Raw genomic sequence first — 25,289 nt, 5'->3', positions numbered from 1 at the left:
GGTCAAGATGGGACAGACGTGTTGTCCAGGCAGCGTTGCTAAGGGGAACCACTAATATGCATGAAGCCCTTAAGGCCTGGTTGCTGCAGTGAAACTGAATGGGCAGGCTTTAGAGAGGAATGTGTGAATACCCTTGGCATTGAATGTAGGACAGTGAAGCAGAGCCATATGTGTATATTCTCAAGCTATTATTGTCAGAGAGCTGCACCTGAGTTACATTTGAACATATGCTCGGTTGTTAGGTGCACATAATTAGATGTTATGAAAAAACTGATTTATGAACGCTTCCTCAAACATTTCATTAGTATTGTTATTTTATAGTTTTTTGCACAAATAGATCCCCTTTTCCCCGTGCTTAGATTCTGTGAAGACAAATAGCAGAAGAGTTCTAAACCATACAAGTTTAATTCAGAAAATCTAATTTTTATGTAAATGTCAAGCAGCCACTGCATCTGTAATTAACTATTAAAATTGCCTGAATACAGTGTTGGGTCTTAAGAGGCTATCAGCATATCACAGCATTTTAACTTAATGTGGTTTTTTTTACCTAATGAAAAAAAACAAAACACACACCTATTCTGCTGATCTTAATGGATAGTGATTTAAAGAGGCACCACACTTTATCAATATTGTATCCGCTGTTATGAAAGCTTTTTAAATATACTTAAGGGACAGAGCGTGTTTTCCAGGGCTGTGTTATGTGTACTCTGCGGGTGATGACTGGCTGATAAAGTGCTGCTAAGTGTCAGGAGGTAAGGGTTATGGATTTCTGCACCACCCCTGAGCCACAACTGAGCAAGACGGGAAGAAAGTCTCGGCTTCTTTCGCCACACGCCCAGACTGCGTCTGTTCGCAGCTTCTTGGCCTCCAATACGCTACAGGGGAAGATGAGGTTGACCAGTCTGGCGTATCACAGCTGTTGTCAGGGCCACACTTCCAAATTTGATGAGCCTTGATGCATCTTTTTGGCTCTGGATTGTAGTAGCATCAAACTGATTTAAAGAGGAAATGCATTTAGAGGTGATTACTGTCCTCAAAAAAATCTTAATATCTTAATGCATAATTAAAAAATAAACACCGACCTGATAGAAGCTGGTTCTTAGCGGTCTGGCTGGGCCTTAGGACATGTTCATTTTGTAGAACAGTGGTGTGGGATTGCTCTTTAACCATGCTGCTGAGAGTGATGCTGATAGACACTTTACAGACTGAATGGAGACAAAATGAATCAGGGCCACGTGGTTATCTAGTTTGTCTTTTAGCAATAGAGGTTAGAGCCTGATTGCATGGTTAATTGCACCACTGACCGACCTTTGGAACCCCAGGGGAGATCTTATCCTCATTGTCTCATGTGCACACACACACATACACTGTTGCTAAGCACACCGTGTAACAAACAAGCTGGGACATGCATATTGACACTGCAGGTAGCAGAGAGCTGTAAACAAGGTGGTGACAGTCAAGTATGAAAAATGTACATTAGAAAATGTCCAATTGTTATTTATTTACACCAAATATGTTAAAGTGTGTACGGTCAAGTCTCTGCCTTACAAATGACTCCTCAGTCACACAGCAAAATTGCAGTTCCTGTTCATTAGTGTCTAAGTTTTAAGGGGTAGGTTACATTTTAACAGACTGCAATGTATTAAAAGTAGTATAGGTTTAATAACTAAACTAATCTCTGTTAATGAGTTACTTAATAGCTGATATACAGTAGGTTGGATTGTGGCCAAAGCTAGTGAATCACCTTGTTGTTGAATTGTGCTATACAAATAAACTTGCCTTGCCTTGCCTTGCCTTGCCTAGTGAAGGCTTGTCTTTTGGTTTGTTCAGGGCTGCTGATAACCCCACCTATGTCGGTCTGGCTGTGGTGGGAACAACTAGTGCAAATAGAGTCACTCGTGCATGCGCAGAAAACGTCTTTTTTAATGCCGGATGATTCCTGCGTTCATGTTGTTCCATTCTGAGTTAGGGAACGCTTTTTTCCTCACTAGGGCTTGCGTATAATTAGACTGTTCCATGGATGGTCAGCCATGTAGTGCTAAGAATATGCGGGACTGCAGCGGGAGATTTTTTTTTGATTAGCAGACCTTTAAGCACATAAGAGGAAATAATCAGTGAACACATTTGAGGTATGGCTTTGTGATTGCCTTCAAGTGCTCCTTTTTAGTCCCAACATAGGAGTTGGGTACTTTTGCACCTAAAATATGTGAAACAGTGACATTCTTAACAATGTCCAATTTAATTAAAGATACAGTTTATACATAGAGCAGCTTTTTTACAGCATACAGCAGCTTTTTTCATGCTACTGCTTTAGCAATCACATGTGTTGAATATGGTGTTATGTTTGCTGATTGCTGTTTTATTTGCCCGAATTGTCATCATTAAGCACCAGTTGTCCATTCTTCCTCTGTGCAGTCAAAGACAGTAGAGCCTTTTTGGAGTTCCAACGCATAAAAAGAAACAGTCAAGAAGAGAAAATCTGTCTCACTTCCACTTTTTTATTCATGTCCACTCAGCTGCTTCTCTTCTGGCCAAATCTGGCAGTTGATCCTGAACTGCCTGGAGGACAATTCAAAAGGTCAGCGCCAGCCGCCTCTCTCCTTGGAAGGAAGACAACAACACTTGCTGACGTGGCCTTATCTTTCTCAAATGCTGGAAGGCACTAGCTACTTTGACAATAGCAGTTGTAATTCATTTATTTTGCGCTCGAACATCAGTCCTCAGCTGGCCTCCTACTCCCTTACTCTCTTCGTTTCTACCCGGTGCGTGCAGGGCTGTCCCCAGAGGGATTGGTAATGGTCTGCTCGGCCCCACGGGCGATAAAGACCTGTAGAGAAACCAGTCACTGTGCTTGCTTGGAAAAGATAAAGTCAAGAGCAGAAAAAGGAGATGAGTTGTTAACAGTGTAGATAAAGGAAAAGTACTGGAGAAAGGTTATAAGTGCCCCGTGGCACCGTACAGCCTAATTCAATACTTTTTCTTTCTGTCACCCTTTGGTCCGCTTTTGCATTTTAAATTAGTTCTTTGGAGAACAGTGAAGTCAAAGAAATAAGGACACGGCGAGCAGATAAATAAGAATACTTTGAAGTCCTCGAAATAGAAGATGAAAAATGATAAATTGAGGAAGTGACTCGTCCGATATTAACATTTAGAAATGAATGACAGAGGGGATGCCATTTGAAGTTGATCTCTGGTCAATGAAAAATACTACAGCCGAAGGGGCAGATTGTTTTAAAGAACAGAAAATGTCAATAATGTTCACTTCTTTGAATGTTGTGTGTGGGAGAGTGAAGCTACTTGATGGATGGCGGCGGTGATAATGAAAAATGATATGAATGCAAGAGAATGAGTATGACAGAGGTGGAGCTGTGAATGATAGAATGAGTGGGGGCTGAAAATGAGATTAGGTTCTGCACTTCAGGTGGTGTGTCAGCCTTGAGAATAGAAAACCTGTCAGTCCTTCATGCCCTGATGCAAAGCAGTAGGCTGCTCTATTGATCCAGCTGCAATGGAGAAGGTTCCCTATCCAGCTAGGAGTGATGTTTTCACATGTCTGACATTGTAGTCTGTGTGTGAGCAGACATGTGATTTGCTGCAGTAAATGTCAAATTTTCACTCTGGAAAAGAACAGAAAGAAAATGCCATTTCTATTAGTGTGAGGTTTGTAGGTTGCATAATGTGAATTCAATGAATGCTCTTTCCTTTTGTTGAGCTTTAGATAGACTGAACTTCTGCAAACAGCAACTGTCCAATCATAGCTCAGCCGGTCATGGTGGTATAAGATACTCGGGCGACAGACAACTACAACAAAAAGAAGAAAAAAACCAACACATTAGCAAAATCAGGCACCTGCTTGTTTATGGAGTTGGCATCCAGCTGTGCAGCAGCAGTTCTTCTAGAACAGACCTGGCCATTGAACGGGCTCTGGACCACATCTGGCTCCCACGCTTTTGGAAATCTTGATTAAATAGAGATTAAATGCTGGATTTTTCCTCTGTCTGTTTCACTATTTCATCATCTAATGTAACTAGTAGCAGTTTATAAAGAGATAAAATGGAGAAAATTAACCTTCCACCACTGTCCTTGTTACGACCGAATTGGCCGGTGTGTTTGTGAAGGAGACTAAAATGTAAACACGGAAGAGAAGGAAACTAAGTGTAACACAAAGCGAGCCGTTTAATAGGCTGAATACACGAACACAAAACACGGCAGGGCGAACAGGGGCATAACCAAACTAAACTAAACGGGGGACATCTAAACTACACATGAAAACTAGAACGTGAAACCACAACATGAAACTAAACAAGTACATGCACAACTTTGGCGTGAAGTAATCTAAACATTAGGGGTGCAACGATACACAAAATTCACGGTTCGGTTCGGTTCGATACTTTGGTGTCACGGTTCGATATTTTTTCGATACAAAAAATGTTCATGCATTTTTAATTTGTCATTTATTAAAATTATAAATATATATTTTAACTCAAAAGTACAGTTTTTAAATTTAACCCTCACCCTTGTGCGTGTTTTTTATTTTGACAGCGAATGCGCACCTGCGGACCACTTATGTGCAGCCCTGGTTATTTAGCTCATCATATTGCAGCCACAGAAATTCTTTTGTCCATGAAACCATAAAGCTGCACTTTCTTTTTGCCTCATAGTCTGATTTGTCATAACTTCTCCGTTTTGTGGTAAGCTTTTCTTTGGCTGTCACTTCTTCACCCTGACCTGTCTTATTTGGCTCAGCAGAACTGAAATGCTTTTACACGCTCACTCACATAAGCTCAGCGATTCTCTGCGCGATCAACCTCTCACATGTTTAAGCTGCGGGAGATTTCACTTGTCATGTTTGCATAGTAAGCTAACGATTAATAAGACGATGTCAGAGGAATTGGTGCACAAATTATCATCACTCACAGATCAGTACTGTCGCTCTCTATACACAGTTCGCGCGATTGCAAAGTGAAAGCAAAAAAACAAGCGCAAATTCAAACGCGATTTCAATATGTCACATATTGACAGTGGCTCACCGATGCCAATGACATAATTACCCAGCTACATTTCCGAAAGAATGCAAAAGCATTGACATATATTTTTCCTACAATAGCCCGACGGGCAGGGAAGAGATAGATTTTGGTACCCCGACTGAAAAAATCGCTAGCTCCGGGACGTCGGGCTAGCGATATTGCAAGCCCTGTATCTGATTGAGGAATCACTCATCTTTGGAAAAGAGAGTTTATTACAGAGAAATGGCTCTTTCCAAAATAAAAGCTATACTATCCGCTTCTTCTGGGCTATATTCTCAGCAGCATAAGGAGAATCATGTGCTAACAGCTGTCTAAATGACTCGGCTAAAGTTAGTAGCATGCTTGCTTTTTTTTGTCTGCTTCCACTTGTCTTTGCACTAGGATGATGTCGGCGTAAATGTGCAGTCATAGTTGTTGTGTTCCCACTAGTGCTTTCAGGTTAATCTCGTTGAAATAACGTTAACGCCACAACACGGCAAATCTCCGTTAACGAGCTACCGCCGATCGCTCCGTGCATGGGGCTAGACGGCCAACACGTTAACGAGCTAACTGCGCTAACACACTAGTTCACACCAATGTAATTGAGCATTGCATGGCACATCCAACATACTGTTTTACTTTAGTCCATGACTCGCTTACCTTCAGGGTCATACGTCACATGAAAACCAAAATAATTCCAAACGCCAGATCTGAATGAGAGTGGGGGAGGTCCATCTTGCAAGGAGAGCTTAACTTCTGTCTCGCTAGCTTGCCCTGCGCTCTTCCTTCTGACTATGCTGTCTGTGTTGAGCGCTCAGTGGATCTGCGCTCGACAGTGCAGCCTAGGCGGAGTAGTCGAACACAGATTCACTGAGCGCTCAACACAGACAGCATCGTCAGAAGGAAAGTTGATAAAATAAATTACAAATGTTGTATTGTTCGATACATATGCGTACCGAACCGAAAGCACTGTATCGAACGGTTCAATATCGATACGAATATCGTTGCACCCCTACTAAACATGAACATCAACATGGACCTGAACAGTAGCTTGAAACATCCTGAGACCTGACGTGACATGAAGCGAGATGGACAGACAAACCGACACAGAGGGAGGGAGACAGAGGAAATAAACAGAAGAGGGAAGTGGAAACACCTGGGGAAACACAGATGACACAAACAACCCTGACGCCGCAGGGGAAGCAAAACTAAACACACTCAACATGGAAAGACAAGACTTTCAAAATAAAAGAAGCACAAGCATAACCAAAAGTTAAACACAGAGGACAGGAAAAGACTCATAAACAAGGAAACAGATGAAACACAAACTAGATTAAAACTCAACTAAACCCTAACTAAAAATAAACTCAGGATGCTGGGTCACAGACCCAGGCCCCTGACAGTTCTTAGTTTCAGTGACATAAAAAGGCCACGTGTAGAATAACCAGATAGATTTGGTAGCTAAAACAAGTTTTTTTAAGCTTTATTCTTTCATCTTGTACTTTTACAGCTTTATAAACAAAAATATTGGCTTATACTGCTTAGAACAGACATCTTTGCATTACAGAGTTATTATAACATTTAATACTCTCTACACTCCTGACTATAACAAGGTTTGTCTCCGTATTTTCCATATTCTTTACACAAACTCCTTTTGTGAGGTTTCTGCTTAAAGGATAACCAACAGTGACTTAATTAACTGATGAGCTCCAACCAATAAAGCAGTTTTGATTTATAACTGATGGACGTAGGCGAGAAAAGTGAAGTAAGTGAACTGTTCTTCTGCAGAATAATAGTAATACAAAAAGAATGACTTGAATTTTGTAAGAAAACATAGTTGGAAGCATCAAAATGAAGAGGGTATTGTAAATCCCTTACAGATGAAAATGGATGCTGACAAAAAAATGGCGCCCATAACACTTTACTGCCATATGCTCAGATGAAACTGTTGTGCTGCTTTTCTTTTTGAGTATAAGGTCATCCTCAGCCTCTTAGTAGGAACACTCTCATTGTGTGTTATTGCTGTCGGTCGATTAAGTCTGTGTGATGTCTTATTATTGGTTTGTCCCTGTATGAGATCTTCCATTAGAAAGAGAAGTTGTCCATCCTCCCAACGGGTTTCCTTTTATCAAAGCCTCCATCTACGTTGTTTACACACTTCCAGGCCTGCCTCAAATTATCGATAAGGTCAGACAGGCGAAAAAAACCCCAACAAAGAATCAAAGAACAATTTTATCTGCCATTTGTTTTCTGCAGCGATGGATAATAACCACATTAACATCTGGTGTTAGCGACAAGACTGTGGCATCTTCCACTGAAAGCTGTTATGGTTCTGTGAACAATTTTGCTACATAATGAGGCGGTTTTAGATCTGTGAACTACATTTCTCAGTGTGAGACCAAACGCCAGGAAATGACAATGGCAATGTGCTTTTCACGCCGATGCCCACTCTTCCCCCCCTCTTTATTCATTTATAGGATGTTACAGTGGCTCCATCGTGTAGTGGTTTACACATTTGCCTGATGATTCCCAGAGGAGACAACAATCCTGGGGTAAAACTCGTGGCCAATCAAAACATTTGGAGTTACCCGCTATGAAGACCCCTTGTGAATAAGGGAGCAGCTGAATGTAGCTTCTTCTACTTGTAGGATATTGCAAACAGCAGCAAATAAAGAGAGTTAGGGCACACTCAGAGATTGAGTCTGAAATCCCATATGACCTCAATAGAGAGTGCATGATGAAGACACGGGGAAAAGATGAACATCAAGGCCAAAGTGCAAAGAGGTGGCAGCGACTCAGACTAACAGTAATGGCACAGCAAGCAGCATCAAGGACATTTCTTAAACCCTAACACAGCCATTGATCCCATTATTGTCAGACCTGTAGGCCTGCTACTCTCTTGCGTGTTTGAGATTACTTGGACTTTGGCCTTGGATGTTAGACAAACAAGGCTTTACTGAGGAATGTTTGGTGCCTTTGGTAGGGTAGGGTGGATAAACAAAGAATATACTTTATCCTTTTGTTGTGTTTTCATGTTATGTCTCCCATTTTCCTCTGACAATCGTCCTTCTTAACAGCTTTATTTTGTCTTTACCTTTTTATACTTTGCTTAATTTGTGATCCCAATGCAGTGCACAATCCAAATCCCGTTCTCAGTTTATCGCCCGGCTTTGTGTTTTGTGTCCATTGTGGCTTGTCACAGATAGTGTCACATGCAGCCTGTGACCAGCCTGTAGTGCAGTGGTGCACGGTATGAATTATGATGTGGTGGATGGGCCCTAATTTTGTTATGGATGTTCTTTTTTGCCCTTGGGAATAACATCAATGGATAGATAGAATTTTATCAGATTTTATGGTGCTTCAGAATATAATTCATGAAAGGTGCTGCTGTGTATGCATTGTATGTGTGGGTGGGGGCATGCATTGCAGCGTTATACACTGCAGTGTGATCTGAATAACTTGATCTATGCTCTAGTCTTTAGCTTTAATAATAAAAATTGCAGCAGGGGAAAAAAATTGTGGGGAAGATCAGATCATCAGACTAAAGCAAGTTTTTAAAAGTGACTTAAAAGATGCTATTTTTTTAATTCTCAGATTCACAATGTCAGTGGATATACAAATAAATTACATTCTAGTGTATTCAAAAGCTTTTTGACTTTTTAAATACACATTAAATGTGGTTTTCAGTCATCACAGAACCTGATATTTGATAATAAACTAGGAAATTATGGTACAAAGAGACTGGTTTCTGAAATATTGTACTGTACCGATCCTGTGGCAAAACTCTTATAATGATCAGGTGAAAGAAGAAGAAGATGAAACCATCTACCATTGTGCTACCATAGTAATGGGATATGTTCTCATTGGATAATCAGACCGTAGTTAACTAGTAGTAACTAACTATGTAGTTAGCATCAGAAGCGAAGAAAATAAATGAAGCAAAAATAAAATAAAATCGGACAAACAGGAATCTCTTTGTAAATACGCAGTAAATCCATTTAATAGCATTTTTATTTCACTTATCAAAACCTCAGGGATGAAAGGAAATAAAAAAACAGTTTTTTGTCAAAACTCTTCTTGAAAATTGGGATCAATTTACCATCAGAATGAGAATTTGGCCATTTCACCATACTTCTTAAATTCAGGTCCTGAGAAATATCCTTCAACCTCAATTTAAGATCTCAAACTGCATTGATTTCTTTTCTAAACCCGTTCTTAAAGATGACAGTGAGATCCAAAAGAATGAAAATCAAAAATGAGTATGATCTCACTGATCAAAATGAATTCTCAACTCTGAAGGTTTTTTCTGTTCTCAGAGATGTCTCTAAGATCTGCATGATGCCTCACAACCACAGACCGTATGAAAGATTCTGTTCAATTGCATTTAGAGCCAAATCACAACAGTCAACTCAAGGAGCTTTATATTGTAAGCTAAAGGCCCCACTGTAATAAATTAATTGAAATGATTTGGATTAATAAAAACTGGAATTTTATTCACCAAAACTGGAGCTCAGACTTCGTGGAGACTCTGTAATCATCAGATAAGCTGTTAAAAATTCTTCAAAAGACTAAAAGAACACACAGTTTAAGAAGTCTTGTATAATGACTCAAAGAAATGAGTCCTACCAGACGTTGACTGGCAATAATGGAGCCACACCCACACATCAAATGTCCAGGTGGATGAGTTATAGTAAAAATGATCCCTGCTAGAGTTGTTATGATGGGAGAATCTATCCATAGAAGCCAATTTTAGTCGGCCTCATGTGGCACCTACAGGTACTGCAGTTTGTAGCTTAACTTTTAGCTCTGGAGGTTGCCCCTTGATCACAAAACTAGTTGTTTTGATATATTCAGCACATACTTTTTCAAATTATTTAAAGTATTTTAAAGCCACGTAATTATCTGGAAGCTTTTAATTCTGTTGTTTTCAAATTAAGATTGTGTGGATCATTAAAACTTCTTTATTTATCAACAAATTGTTTCAGATTATTCTCTCAAAATAATTTATCAGACGTACAAAAGAACACTCTAAGTTTGTATTAGCATTATTAGCTGTAATTACTAAACATTTCTTTACCAGTTACTCCATGTGGGAGTACGAGTGTAGGAGGATGTAATTAAATTCTAAAGAAAATCATTTTGTGTTACATTTAAATGTCTGCTTCAATTCTCTCAATAAAATATTGCATGCATAACCCAGGTATAATACTATAGTGTGAGATGCAAAACCTGTTTGAGTGGGCCCCACAGTGGGGATGTACTCTGTGTCCCACCACGGAGTGAGCCGATCACAAACCGTCACCTCTTTGTGTCTGCCGACTGCACGTCACTTGTGTTGTAGCATTTGGAAGGGCTGCGTTGGCGTGCGTCAGTCTGTCATACCGAGGTTTAGTTCGTCTTTTTCTTTATATTTGCAGTTGAGTTGCTCATGCTGTGTTTTTGGTGCTGGTGACGTGCAATGATTGGTACTGCACGTTTAAGGTGATGATCTGCTGGCTGCTGAAAGAAAGAGCAGCGTGGGATATTTCATGCTGAATTCTGTCAAGAGTGACTTCCAGATTTAAATGCAAGGAAAATATGATGAGTAACTTTATTGTACTTTCAGTTTTCATTAATGGCAAAAGTACGGTAGCTTGCATTGTTCTCAGCACTGCATGCACTTCATCTGACACCAAAGTCAGACAATGCCAAGATATAAATCCTACAAGCTTTTTCCTTTTTTTGTTTATTGATTGCTCCATGAGGCTGTTAAACTCAAAATTAAAGACAACCTAAGAGAACTGGGTTTCTCTAGTTATTTTCAACCTACGCAGGATAATTAGTCAGTAATTGATTTGTTGTTTCGCTCCTTAATTCTCCCAAAGGGCAGTTCACCAGAAACAGGTCAGAATTCATCAGGCTCCTTAAATGAAGTTGATTATTTTCTCCTGAGATGGAAAAGATACTGTGAGCAGCAACATTTGCCTCTGGGAAGATTTGTTAAAGTTACTTAGCAACAGTGTTGGTGTATTTACTCAGAAAAGTGTATTACACAATACTCGTTACTTTTCTTAAATGTAAGTAGTAACTACTCAATCCATTATTTTCATGTTACTTCTTACATGATGTGTAAGAAGCACTGTCACATAACTATTAGTTAACTATATAAACCTGAACCTACAGTCTCATACACGGACACAAACTCCCATGAGGACAAAAATACAATATTTCTTTTAGTGTTTACAAAATCTACAAGAAAAAGTAAAGTTGAAAAGCACCCAAAGAGTCTTCAAAGCAAACGCCACAGTGATTCTACCTTGAAACGGAGGCTACCATGACTTTGTTACCTGTTGAAGCTCACTCAGGGTTCTGGGTTTTCTGTCTCAGTGTTAGCATGCTGCAGATGCTTGAACTAATGTTGTGCTAGCAGTGCAATGCAATAATTATGTGTCCTGATATAGTCTGCACTTTATCATCATGCTCTTGTTCTTTCGTGCAATAAAAATAAACCTAATGTTCATATCTCCTCTCCTCAAGAGTTGTAGAGCGGACCGCTGTTTTCCTCCTCGATGCATATGAATCCATTTCAGCTCATTTTAGTGGTGATTGTGTTCAAGAAGGATCAAATATGTTTGATGTTTTTTCTTTCTGTCCAGCCATCGTTCAGATAACTGAAAAACCTTTGTAATGCAAGTAACAACATAATTGTAACTGCAATGTAATTACTGAATTTAGTGTTGAATTTATGAGATTACAGTGATGCATTGCTTTGGAAAGCGTTACCCACAACACTGCTCAGCAGCAGGGTAGAGTCAGAGGACATGGGCAGTTCCATATAGTTCTCAGCAGGAAGCATGGTAAAATGAAGAAAGAGAAACTGTTTTGCACTTAGTTTGTCTACAATTAAGATGCTTTTTAGCTGTGTCCACACTGGAGGTGATTTGCAGCGATGGAGTAACCATAGAAAGCCAGTGATATTTGACAACTCCAAGCAGCTATGGTCAAAATAACCCTGGAGACACAAAGCGGATGGGACCCAAGAGAAACTCGTCTCAACCTCCAACAACAACTCACTTCAGTGATTAAAGCGACGACCAATAAGAGTGCAGGATACTGTTGTTTGATGCATGACCTAAATACTTTAGAGGGTTTCCAAGGTTACCTGCAATGCCCACAAGCGATCAACTGTCAGCTTGAAAGCAATGCACGATGAACAAATGGCTTCCTGTGTGGGCAGCTTGACAAACATATTTGTTTTAAATTTTGTGTTGAACGACTTCATAAAATGCTAAAAAACTGAATGTAAACATGAAAATTGACCTATACACCTCAGTATTCAACATTAGTGGCGATACAGCAACATGAACAGTTTGCCATCATAGCTGTAGACTTTTCAGATGTTGCCTTATAGACCTGAAATACATTTGGTTGTTTGAATGGATTACAGCGGCAGGTGTCACTGAAGCAAAAACGACTTTACGCCGCAGTTTAGGTGGGTTTTAGGTGCTAATGACACATTGACACTCCAGGTGTTCAATCAATGAGCTGATGACTATAATAAAAGCAGACAAACTCTGGTTGAGGAGCGCTTTTCAGATAAATCCAAGGGTTTTTTCGAGTGACTGAACGGTGTCATTACTTTGCGTGTGCAAGACAGTAACAATTCAGTCTGACCTCTTCTTTACTTCCCAAAGATGACTCGCTAGGACATAACAATTTCTTCGTCTTCGCAGTTTCTTCTAAAGATGTTGTTCAGTGTCCCTATGTCAAGGTAAACCTGAATTGACTGGCCTTAACAGTTAATATTAACAATCCCATCACTGCAATGCACTCTGAAGTTGGACCACTTCGCAGGCAGCCCTTTGACCCCGATGAGGTCTTCTTTCTTTCGCTTTTTTTTTTTTTTTTTAATCAAAAATCGACGCCTTCTCCAAAGTGTCAGTTATTGAGAGGAAATTGAATAGGTGTTGCCCTTCCTTTTCTCGTCTCCGTCCTTGCACAGGGCCCTGCAGAGATGTTCTGTCTCCATAATATAGACTTGGCAAACAAGGTCAGATGGAGTGTGCAGAGAGTGCTGCTGCAAAAAGACATTTTGTCACACCGTCACCCACTTCAGTTTATGCCTGAAAACATTTCGTTTTCTTCATGTTCCGTTCACGCTGTTCAACATTGGTTCTGAAGTACACGGAGGTCTCCCAGTCTCCCGCCTTATGTGTGCTCGAATTAAATTATATCTTTGTATCTTATTTAAAGTGTTAATTCCCTTTAAAAGAAAGGAGATATATTTGTTGTCTGTGTATGAGAAAAGGCACAAAAAAAATCAATGTCTATTTACTTTTTTACTAAACGGATTACGTAACAGAAAAAAGAAACACATTGTGTAGAAATAGATTCGATTAATTTCCCATTATGTTTCCTTTTGTTAAATGCTTTTGCTTAGCCTTTTCAGCCCTCAGACACAACCATTTAATTAGGGGCAGAAATTCCTGCTTACACAGAGGCAGGGCTTCGAAAACTTGCCAAATCAAATCAAGTAATATACATAATGCCCATACTGAGCGAGCTAATGTGGATTATCTCCCAGTATATCGGGATTACTGCACCGACTGTGTCCAGGACCTCCATTTAATTTGTCACAGTGTTTCAGTTTTTCGCCATCATTTGCTTTCACCCACACGTGCTAACCCTTATTAAATTTATGACTTCACTCCGTCTTCGGTTTGAGTCTTCAAGCAGGTTAAAGGGCAGCAGGGCGGCTGCTCTGTCCGTTCTCACGTGATGTTATTGCAGAGTCAACAGAAAGGTGTTAATAATGCCTATATATAAAACAGGAGGCACAGTGAGGACAGTATGGCCTCAGCACCTCAGCCCTTTTCTGGTATTTTATGAGTCCCTCGTGGGCCTGGAGGGTGCGAGAGAGGAGACGGACTCTGAAAGATCTAATTAAGCAAAGCGAAATGAGAGTGCCGAGATGCCAAGCGCAGGACAGGACACAAATCAGGAGGTGTTGACAGTGCGCTGCAGTGCAATGCGGTTTTATAGCAAAGGCCACGTATAGCTTTCACGTAATGAGCGGCCATACAGCTCCTTGATTTAATGTTTTTTATGGCTCCGGGTTAAGGGTTGTGAATCTCAATCTCATTATGTAGAACATCAGCTTGTAAATTTAGGCATTTTGTCTTATTTGCGCTCAAAGAGGTAATTAGTGTGTTCTCAGTGGCTGGTTGTGCTTGTGAAGAAGCGGATGACTCCATCAGGTGCTTGTTTGGCGTTTAATAGAGATGAGGATAAAAAAGCTAAAGACTTCTATATTCATAACTCAGAGTACTTCTGTAGGTATGGTGTGTTGCCCCAGATGCTTATTGTCAGAGAGGCTCCTATTTCAGAGGTGCAAACTCGGTGGGATGTTAAGATTTTTTTCCTCTGTCTGGCTTCTGCACCATTCACATGCTATTACATCTGAGAGGAGAATAAGTGTCTTCTGGACACCTGGCGCCAAGGCTGTGACTGTCTGGTCTCTCGGGCTTGTTTCTGACTGAGAACAGAAAGACCTTGGAGTACAAAGACAACAGGCTTGATTATTTGAGTACACAGGAAGGTCTCCAAACATTGTTGTGCTAATCACGTTAGTGGGCAAAGACTCAAGGCAGGACAGATGCGAGGCAAAGGGCAATGGGGTTATGTTATCCTGATTAGAGGAGGCTTTGGGGCGGTCGGGGGGTTTGTGAATCTCGTTTTTACCTCGGCGTCACCTTGGTGAAGAGGGAAGAGGGAAACTGGCCATGAGCTCATTTTTCTCACTCAGTTTCTTTTCTCACTCGGTCCCCTCATTTGTCTCCGGTATTCACTGCTGCCATCGCCAGAACTGAATGTGTCTGTACATTCAAAAGCCCACATTTAATTTTTTTCCCCCTTTTGTTAACCACCTACACACATAGCAGTGACTTGGTGGATAATACTTTCATTTTTCTTCTTTCTGATTCACACGGCGAAAAGTGGTTAAAAAAAGATTTGTTCCTTGTCTGATATGTTTGCCTTGGTTCATGGGAGTCTGTTTCCCAAAAATGCCTCAGTGATTCATTTGCAAAGCTCAACCACTTAAATTAGATGAACAAGTCTGTGCTATGGACATGTTCGCGGTATGAGCACTAATGTAACTAATTTACTCTCTTTTTCATATACGCTTGTACGGTACTGTGCGAGTCATGAGCCAGCCCTCGTTTCGTTATATTTTACTTCCGGGGAGCCAGACTTTCTTGTCATTTTGTTATAGCGGTCTTGAGCAGTTGTTCTCCAGGCTTTCTAAAGATGTTTCAAAGTTTTTCTTTGGACATTACCTGCATTTTCACTCATCCTCAGTCCAGTCCTTGTACCATTTCCAAAGGAACATTTTGTTTTTTTGTTAAGCCGACGGGCAACTTAGCAAAGAGTGCACATTTGCACATCCTCTACAGAGAAAAGAAGAAAGATAAGAGGGGCAACTTGATGTCAAAGTATATTAATTTTGTGTAGCACACAGATATAATAACAATAATAATTAGAGCTATTATGTTATATGTTGCAACCTGTATTTAGTTTCTGTTCTTACTGTCTTGGAGCATGTGTGTCTACACAGTTTCCTTAGGGATTAATAAAGTATTCTGTTTCTGATTCACTTTAAAGTTGCTAGTAGGACCCTGTCACAAAAACATAATTTGTTCCCATTTCTTTAGCTGAATCTGAGAAATGCCAAATATTACACAGTTCAAAAGGCATAAAATAACATTCTTGCATCAACAAAGTACGGAGCCCCGCAGGGGACATGGGAGAAAAAAAAAATTAAGACGGGCTTTTGCGAGATCTTGCAAAACAAACTCGGGATCTCGCAAAAGTTTTGCAAGATCTCGCAAAACAAACTTGGGATCTCGCAAAAGTTTTGCGAGATCTCGCAAAAGTTGAATTCCAACAATGGCGGCAGCTACTTAGTTGTAATATTACTCTTTCTGGGTCACAAAATACACTTTTAAGATATTTTGAGGCGTGAATGTAGCTGTGTAAACATCAGACACCTGCTCGCTTTACAAGACATCACATATTTGCAAAAGTGCTCCGACATTTTTGGAGATCTGACACCCACCATCTCGAAGCTAACGGGAGGTCGAGACCTACTACAGCCGGGAGGAACACCGCTTTCCCGGCACATCGTGCCTCGACCTCCCGGTCGGCTTCGAGCTGGCGGCCTCCGAAGAATGCGGCTAAAACTTTTGCGAGATCTCGCAAAAGTCCGTCTTAATTTTTTTTTCTCCCATGTCCCCTGCGGGGCTCCGTAACAAAGTGATTCCCAAGCAGCAAGTAGCTGAAAGGTTGATACATTTCTGCATGGTGTGCAGTGTGTCCTTAAAAAATTTGAGGAAACTCAAATTGTCCTTAACAAACAGGACAAATCTAGTAGAAACCTGACACAGGACCTGACAGATGGATATGGTTGTTCAGTCCACTACTAACTACTGTCAAGAAGCCATTCTTAAGGAAGGCAAATAGGAAGAAAAGGTTGATGTGTGCCAAATTCCACAAGAACTGAACTGAAAATCATTGGCAAGAGGTCTGACAAAGTAAAGCATCCAAAATCCAGAATTTTTGGTTCAAATCATCACCAATATGTATGGAGGAGGTCAGGAGATGGGTACAACCATGAGCGTCTATAACATCTATAAAATACGGTGTCTGGATTTCAGCCTCTGGTGTTTGCGATCTTTTCAGATCAGAATTAATGGAATTACGAAGCACAATTTTGATCTTCCATGCAGTACCTGTATCTGGAAAGCATCTGATTTACAACAGCCTAATTTCTCAGCATGACAGTGACTCCAAAAAAACACTGCCAATACTTCAAAATCATACCTGGATAGAAAAACACAGTAACACTATTAGTCATGGATTGACCTCACTAGAGCCTGAACCTGAACGTTATTGCAAAACGAAAGGAGCCAAAATCCAAAGAAGTATTTTCAACTTTCCTTCAAGAAGCCTGGAGTACTATTCCTGAAAGCTACGTAAAGCAATAACAGTTCAAGCTGTGTTGAAGCTCATTAGAGTCGCCTTACATGCTGCGTTTAAATGTATGTTTCAATAAATTGCTGCACCTAATTCCCATTTTCGAAGCACAATAAAAAAGTGATGGGTTTCTCAAGAGTTTTGTGCAGTACTGTAGATTGTGTATTTTCCCATCATGCATTATTACATATATAAATAAACTCAAACTATGATTTTCAATATTGCCCCTTGTGTCTAAAGAAAACAATACAGTCAAATTGTAAAATACATGAATGAAAAATACATGAATGTCCAAAAAGCTATTACTGCCTCAGGAAAACACGGGTGTAGAAGATAGTGCAAGTGTCTGTGTGGTTGACTTCATTTTCCAATTTAAAATGAATAAACACCTCAGGCATTCGAGAGACTAGTTAACTTTTTTAAAATGCACGCTTCACTTCTGCAACTTGTAAATGATGTCTGTTTCTGACGCATGTAAGACATCTGGTGTACAGGAACGTTTGTTTTCAGGCTTAAACCGGCCAATACAGAGCAGCAGAAAAATTGGCTTCACAGTTAATGACCCTGACTTTTAATAACACATAAATGTTGAATAGAGCGATTAATTGTTGCATTCTGTCCTGCTTTTTTTCCAGGGTCCTATATGCTGGTGAACTCCTCCCAGCATGCCGTGGGTCATCGTGCTCAGCTGCTGCTGCAGACACTGAGTGAAAATGACACGCACTGCGTCCAGTTCAGCTACTTCCTGTATAGCCGTGATGGCCACAGTCCCGGGGCTCTACGGGCATATGTGCGGGTCAACGGCGGCCCGCTCGGCAGTCCAGTGTGGAACACGTCGGGGCCTCATGGCAAACAGTGGCATCAGGTTGAGCTGGCTGTCAGCACCTTCTGGCCGAACGAATACCAGGTACAAACATTCATATTTAAATATGTTGATGAAACTGATTTAAAACTGACTTAAAGTCTTCATCATCCTCGCTTTTAATATGTCGGACGTGTTGTTCAAAGTAGCTGCTTGATGCTCCTCTAAGAACTTAACATTTTTTTGTTTTGTTGGAGATATACAGACTCATTGACCGCGATCATGTAGAGCTTAAAAATGGTACACAGTGAGGCTCTGTTGATCACTACTCATTTTAGCCTCGAGGTACAGTTAATTACTTACATTTGCAACTTAATTAGCACTGATTCCCTTGTGGATGTAGCCAATGCTGGTGCTTAAAGCACCTAAGTAGATCTCACAAGGGAATGCCTGGTGGAGATTTCACCCTGCGAGGTTTGTTTTTCTGCACTTTCACTTCACTCTAACAATTCGCGTGATACGCCATTGTGTGCATGCAGCACGCAGACAGTGACTGGCATGCACTGTGAGGGTCTGATATGCTGTGGTCTGCACATGGCACAGTCAGGTGAGCGTGAGTGTTATCCATCTATTAATCCAATTTCTTCTTTCTGCAAACTCTGCGGAGCTGTCAAAAAGCAATTAAGTTGAGTAGTGTGCATTTTATCAAGAACTGTCAATCCTGCTGACTTAATTAAATTCTATTCAGACCTGCAAGATGTGATCTTCACTATGTAAATAATAGTCCTTAGCGTTGTGCAGACCTGGGGTGTAGATGCAGGGTGATGCCTTTCTCCCGACATCATGCGATCTGAAAATAAGGTAAACAATGTTAGGTTAACAGGATAAAACACATGTATATATTGTACAGAACAGTATTACAGTCAGGGGCACTTGACTCATAGCAGAAAATAATATTTCAGGCATACTTTATGTATCTACTTCTTTTCCAGGTTATAATTAAACACCAACGTTTGTTGACCTAAGTTAAAAAGGGACATTATTTTTCTTTGATTCAAAGAGAAACAAACCATTATAGTGAAACCCACTGAGTTTGTGGCGCTGCCATCTGTAGCTATATTTCTGGATATCAAGTCAGTAGCTACAAATCACTAACTATACAAGAAGACAGCGAGTTGCACTAATCAGTGCCAAATCCAGTTGCAGTGTCTCTTGAGCTTTGGCCCCATAAACAGAGTAGCAAAGGACGCCTGCCAGTGAAACTGCTCATCAGTGGCAAATAATGAGGTCCACACTGTCTGATTCTTTTCTTTTCATGGCATTTTCATCGCAAATCGCTACTTTCACTGTACCCTTATTAAATACATTAAGTGGAGGTTTGCTCTCATTCTGCATGTTTAACAGTGAGCGAGCTGGAAGTGGAAGAGAGCTGCCATCTCCGTGTTATAAAACAGACTCACTAACCACAGTTTCACCCTATCATAACATCAGCGCAGATAAGTCCTGAATAAAATAATAAAACCTATCCTGCGTTTTCTTCGCCAGTCAAGTGCTATTGAATTTGCTTTTTGAACATCGCCGGTTTATTCCTTTCCCTTTCTCCGGGGAGCTGTGTACTTTCTCGTCTCTCGGTCTCGTTAGCATCCCAGTAAACACTGATGGCTCATAGGTGAGTCAGAATTATGCTGCAGCTGCCAATGAGAGGCTCCAGATAGGAGAAGGAGCTTTATAATGGGCTTATGAGGAGGAGTGGATGGCTCTGAAGACAGGACAAACAGTACAAGGGAAGAAGAAGAAGATGGGCCTTACACTTGAATTAGAATTGACAGTAGTGGCTTTTAATAGAACAGCTTAAACTGCTAATGGCTTTTATGTCATGTTGGGGGGGAACACGGTGTTCAGATTGGATTAAATTGCTAATATTTGGGATTTGATCAGCAGATATTGGCACCGTTAGAAAAACTGTATCCAATTTTAGCTTGTGAGGAATTAAAGCAATGTAGTTTTCCTTCTTTCTTTCTTCTACTTTCATCTCACATTTCACTTTAACTCAGCTGACCTCATACTGCTTCTGAGTACAAAGGAAACAAAACAAACTGCCTCCACAAAGTCACATATGCCACGGCTTACATTGCTAATCCCTCGGCAGTCAAAAACCTCATCACTGTGGAATGACAGTGGGCCTTGTCTTGCAACACGTCATTGCTCTCTGTTGCACAGACAGAACGGAGAGAAGGGCAAGTGGGGAGGTGTAAAAGCTCAATGTTTTCTTTAATGGTATCTAATAGTGCTGGCTATCCCCTATTGTAAAGCAGCAACGAAAAGGGGGAAGAGAAGTTTGCAGTGGCACTGCGTTCAACTTTCATTTTTACATGTTTTTTTTTTTTTAGCTGTATAGCAGCAGCTTTGTGTGACTTTAAATGGTGAAAGTCTTTGTTTATATTAGCTCCATGGCAGGTGTAATACTTCCACTTTGGGTTTCAAATGATAGGCAGGCTGATTTACACTGTCATTAAAGTAGAAAAGCACTCTTTTGAAGCAGCGGTGGATAATGGGTCCTTCTTATCATTGTCTGTGACTAAAATAAATCCCACGGGAACACACAAGCTTTTGGAGACAGTTTTTAAATCCTCAAGTTCTTCTGCCTTATTAGGTTTCAGGACATATTGGAGGAGCCAGTTTCTTGCCTACAGCACAGGGATACAAAATGTCAGGCTTTTACACTGCAGAGATACAGACGTGAGATTACACTCGAGCTTTCACCGTTTTGGGGTGTAATGAAATACTTTGTTTGGGGCACGCACTCAGTCTGTGTTTATTTCTTGAAAATGTCATTGTGGAATGTAATTAAGTGGAGTCTGACAAATTCTCTGATAATCACCAAAACTAAGGGGATTAATATGCCGAAAAACCACAATCACTCCAATCTCCTTTGTTCGCTTTCCTGGTGATTTAAAAAATTATTTTCTTGATTATATCCAACTTGAGTGTTTGAGGATTTTATCGAAAACGAATGATGATGTTTTTCTTTTTCTTTTTTTCTTTAACATGTCTATGTTTGCACTTTATGTGCAGTTTATTGTAAATTTTCTGATCAGGTTGCCGTGTATATTAATGCGAAGGCTGACAGGAGTCTCTTCCTCCTATCACAGGTGTTAAATTGGGATTTGGAGTGCAATGGGTTTCAGGAATGGAAAATAGAAGGCAGTAAGATCACCTTGAGATGTCTCGATTGAAAATGTCGTGCGAGTGCGATCTGCTGTGCATTGCCATATTTCTCTCTGCCTCATATTGGTTTAGAGTGTTTGCAATACCTGGAGAATCTTGTTATCAAATATTAAAGATGTTATCGAGCCCCCAAAACTGCTAACTAGAGCCGGAGACATGCACCTCTGCGCTGAACCCACCCGGTCCCAGCCGACCCCTCCTGTCTTCTTATTTCCTTTTCTTACTTTTCCCCATGTGTTTATATGGTATGATGCAAACATAATATTTTTCTTTTTCTTTTCTTTTACCTGGTGATTTCTATGAAATTTTAATTTCACACTGCATGGCTGACACGATGTCAAACGTTTGCCACATGATTATCGTGCACAAAGGCATTTATGATAGTTTTATGTTGACTCCCTACATATTTGTGTCATCTATAAAAAAAACTGCACAAGAAATGTTTTGTTCAATGTGTGTTTCACCTCTTTTTTTAGCAAATGATTGAGAAAATGTGAATATACAATCGTGTGAAAGCGTTTTGAAAGTAAACAAGAACAGGATTGAGTATTTGTAGAACCACCTTTAGCAGTGATAAACTGAAGTAATCATTTTCTGTGTGACTTTATCAGTCTCTCACATCATCGTCACTCTTGCCACAGCATTTTAATCCAACTGAGGTCTGGACGTTGGGTCATTATGTTATAGATTTGCTGCTGTGTTTGGGATCGTTGTCCTGTTGCATGACCCCGATTTCAGTCAGACAGACGGCCTCATATTTGACTCTAGAATACTTTGGTGTGCAGAGGAGTTCGTGGTCTGATCGACTGGATGACTGCGGCGACTGTGGCTGCAAAAAAAAGCCCCGGTCATTAGCCCTGCACCACAGTGCCTGACTGTTGAAATGTGGTGTTTGCACTAATTTGCACTAACACGGTGCTGAGCATTACAGCTAATTCTCACCACCACCTGTCTTGTGGTTTGTTCAAATGCAACTGTGCAAACGTAAACCGTGCTGCTGATGTTCTTTTTAGAGTGAAGAAACTCCTGCCCAACCCTTCTAAAGAACCTCTACCTGTTCAGGCTTTTTCTAATTATAGTATTTTGAACTTTTGAACATGAAGCATGCTAGCTGAGGCCTGTGGAGTCTGACATGTAGCTCTTTTGATCATTGCACAGTCTGACCTTGGGGGGTGAATTTGCTGCCATGTCCACTCCTGGAAAGATTGACTAGTGTTTGAATGTTTCCCACATGGGAATAAACTTGTGAATGATGGACTTTAAATTGTTTGGAAATGCCCTTATAACCCTTCCAAGGCTAATGGTGTCATGGTCCTGGGTCGTTGACCCAGCGTTTTGTGTTTTGTGACTATTTCCCTCTGTTCTAGTTATTCTGTGTCCTCCCCCCTTGTGTCCGGTTCGGGTTCTAGATTTCCTGTTTTACTTTGTAGGTCTGTGTCTCGTTATGCCCATTAAGTTCCAGCTGTGTCCCCTCCTGTGTGCCATTTCCTCATTACCTGGTGTGTGTATTTATAGTTGGTGTCTGCCTGTGCTCCTCGTCGGCTCGTCTGCGTTCATCCATGTATCACTGCGTTCCTCCGTGTAGCTCTGCATTCTATGGTGTTTCGTTCCTGTCTCTGCGTCTCTCTGCCCCGCACCCCTTTTGTATGGTCTCAGGTTTGTCTTTAGTTTCTCCCAGTTTAGGTTTGTAATTGCTCATGTTGAGTTGCCTGTTTTTGCCACCACCACCACCTTGTAAATAAACATCACTCTGTCATCAGTTCGCTGCATCTTGGGTCCTCCTTTTCCTCCACATCACACGGCTCCCTCCGCCAGCCGTGACAAATGGGCAGCAACAGCTGCTCCTCTAAGATCAGTGCTGACATCTTTTCTCCTTGGCATTGTGTTAAGACACACCTGAATGCTCCAGAATAACAAAGTGACAGAGCGTCTACTTTCATAGACACGCTCAGACATTTTTTCACATTGTTATTATTAAGTCTCGATATGTAAAACCATTTCCCATGATGTTATCTTGTTTACTTATAAAACCAATTTCAGTTAAAAAGGAAAAAGATAACATGCATTAAACACATCAAAGGCTTGTAAATGAGAATCTGTGCGTCTCCTCTTTGTCTGATAATTTCTGCTATTTTCCTCGCTGTAGCCTGCTGAGAGTCCTCAAGCTGAGCCCATGGCTACGTTAAAGGTTTTCGTTTTTTTAACGGTGTACAGAGCGAATTGGGATTCTTGACATTGAAATTATATCTTCAGACACTGGCTGCTATTCTTTGGTATTCCTACCCCATCAGATTTACTTCAGCACGCAATCCTTTGTCATCTATCTAATGCATGACTGCGTCTCATGGTGAGTGAAAGCCTGGTGTGCCTAATTGTGTCTCGTGACTGGAGAAAAGGTAGCAGGTCGTTTATAGGGCCAAATAAATTGTCTCCAGATTTGTATACATTATAACCGTTTCTAAAAGCCAGTATTACAGGATAATGTAATATGTTCTCATAATGTGCATCTTATATCAGCCATAAATCACTGTGGTGTCACTCTTTTATTTATTTATTTCCTTATTTTTTTATCTCCAAAAGATGATGCCTGCGTTTTTATCCCAAGAAAGAAAAGTAGCAGCTCATTAGAATAAAGAATAGGCACATGGAAAGTTTCATTGGGAAAGTGGCTTTCAATAAAAATCCGCAGAGGTTGTTTATTAAAACAAATGCTCTGAATGTCTCCCTCGTAAAAAGCTGCTCTTCTAATGGCTAAGAAGTTCAAGGATTAACCAGCAATCAATCTCCTCAGTGCTTTAGCTCAGCGGAGAGTAATAACACCTTAATTAGACTTCCGAGACATTTTTTTCCCTCTGTCTTGTATGCCATTAAGCCCAATCAGTGTTTCTGGCTAATTTTGATGTTAGTCTAATGGCATGGCCGCATGTGTTTACACAGCTAATTCAGGTCAACATACGGAAGTATATTATGCTTTCATTATAGCAATGATTTGTTTGTTTATTTTCTGGTTAAGCAGGGGCTTGTAAGGAGTTAAGTAAAGAAGACGTGAGAGGAAGATGAAAGAAATAAAGGCAGACAGCGAAAAATGGAAAGGCAGAGAAAATCAAATCAGAGGGGAGGACTCTGCTTTTAAGCGAATTGACAACCTGAAGAAGGGGGAAAACAATGAAAACAGTAAAACGTTAATATTGCTTTTGAAAAGCGGTGCCATCTTCCAGCTCAGGTTCCAACAAAGTCTGGGAACAAACAGGAAAAATTGACTCTGACAGAAGGAGATTAGCCTCAGTGCTCCTCTGTGAGTAGAGCAGCCAGCTGTGGACAGAGCGGGGTCAGCCTCCAACTCCAGGAGACCCAGCAGCCAGGGCCCTTCCTCCTGCTTTTCCTTTCACCTCTCCTCTCCTCCCCACTCCACTTCTCCTTCTGCAAGCTTCAAGCCTCCCCTCTGTGCATGCCTGGCTTCCTGCATGGCATCCTGTCTGGACTTTTTTTTCTTTTTTCAGCTGACCCCAATCTCCTCACATCCCATCACCATCTCTCTGGGAAGGTGCCTTTAGGGGTCACGCATGGCTGAGTTTGTTGTCACACCGGTTGGCGTCTTTCTTTCAAAGCCCAAAGAAGGTGGACCGTCTCCGTCCTGCTGACTGTGGAAGGCTGCGGTTTGGGCCAGAGGTCCTGAAGATGCAGTTGTGACTCTTAAATTAGGTGTTCAAACATAAGAGGATTGCGGTAGCAGAGATGATGTGGGTGTCAAAGTTCCTTCAGTGTAAATCAAAAAGTAAAAAAAAAAAAAAAAACCCTAACCAGCTCTCAGACAGAGGTTGTGCAAAGTATAATTTTGGTATTGGCAGAGAAGTATTCAGCTACAGTGATATTTTTCCCTGAGTTTGTTTTTATTTTGCTGGTTTTTCAACGGTGCAGTATAATATGTATCTACACCAGCACCACAGTTTCTTCTGACAGCATTCAGAGCTTCTTCCCAATTTGCATTCTGTGAATTTTCATAGTGATAGTAACTTTCCTCCTGTCAGACTGATGTAACTGTTTGGATTTTAAGGCCAGGGGACAATTAAAAGATGAATTAAAAGTGTTAAAAGATGTTGCCTGCTTAGTGTTTCAACATTAAACAATAAGAATGGAACATTTTGAACCTGGTAACAGATGATCCAGTACTTCCAGGAGGCTGAAGGGGAGCTCTGGTGGCCGCCAGTGTATTTGACCTTGTAAAGATTAAGCTAACATGA

At 40.7% G+C, this 25,289-nt stretch overlaps 1 protein-coding gene across 2 annotated transcripts in view; it reads left to right on the top strand.

The window, feature by feature from the left end:
- Nucleotides 1–25,289, top strand: part of ptprub (protein tyrosine phosphatase receptor type Ub) — a 215,545-nt gene that overhangs the window by 100,987 nt on the left and 89,269 nt on the right. For both annotated transcript variants that reach the window (XM_085366304.1, XM_085366303.1), the window contains exon 3: nucleotides 17,654–17,925. In XM_085366304.1, the coding sequence (XP_085222430.1) occupies nucleotides 17,654–17,925 (272 nt within the window). The remainder of the gene's footprint in view (nucleotides 1–17,653; nucleotides 17,926–25,289) is intronic.

The sequence above is a fragment of the Diplotaxodon limnothrissa genome, linkage group LG11, assembly GCF_057381915.1.
Source record: "Diplotaxodon limnothrissa isolate DT_005_m linkage group LG11, D_limnothrissa_male_GT1.1, whole genome shotgun sequence".
Lineage (NCBI taxonomy): Eukaryota > Metazoa > Chordata > Actinopteri > Cichliformes > Cichlidae > Diplotaxodon > Diplotaxodon limnothrissa.
This window is presented reverse-complemented; position numbering and strand designations above follow the sequence as displayed.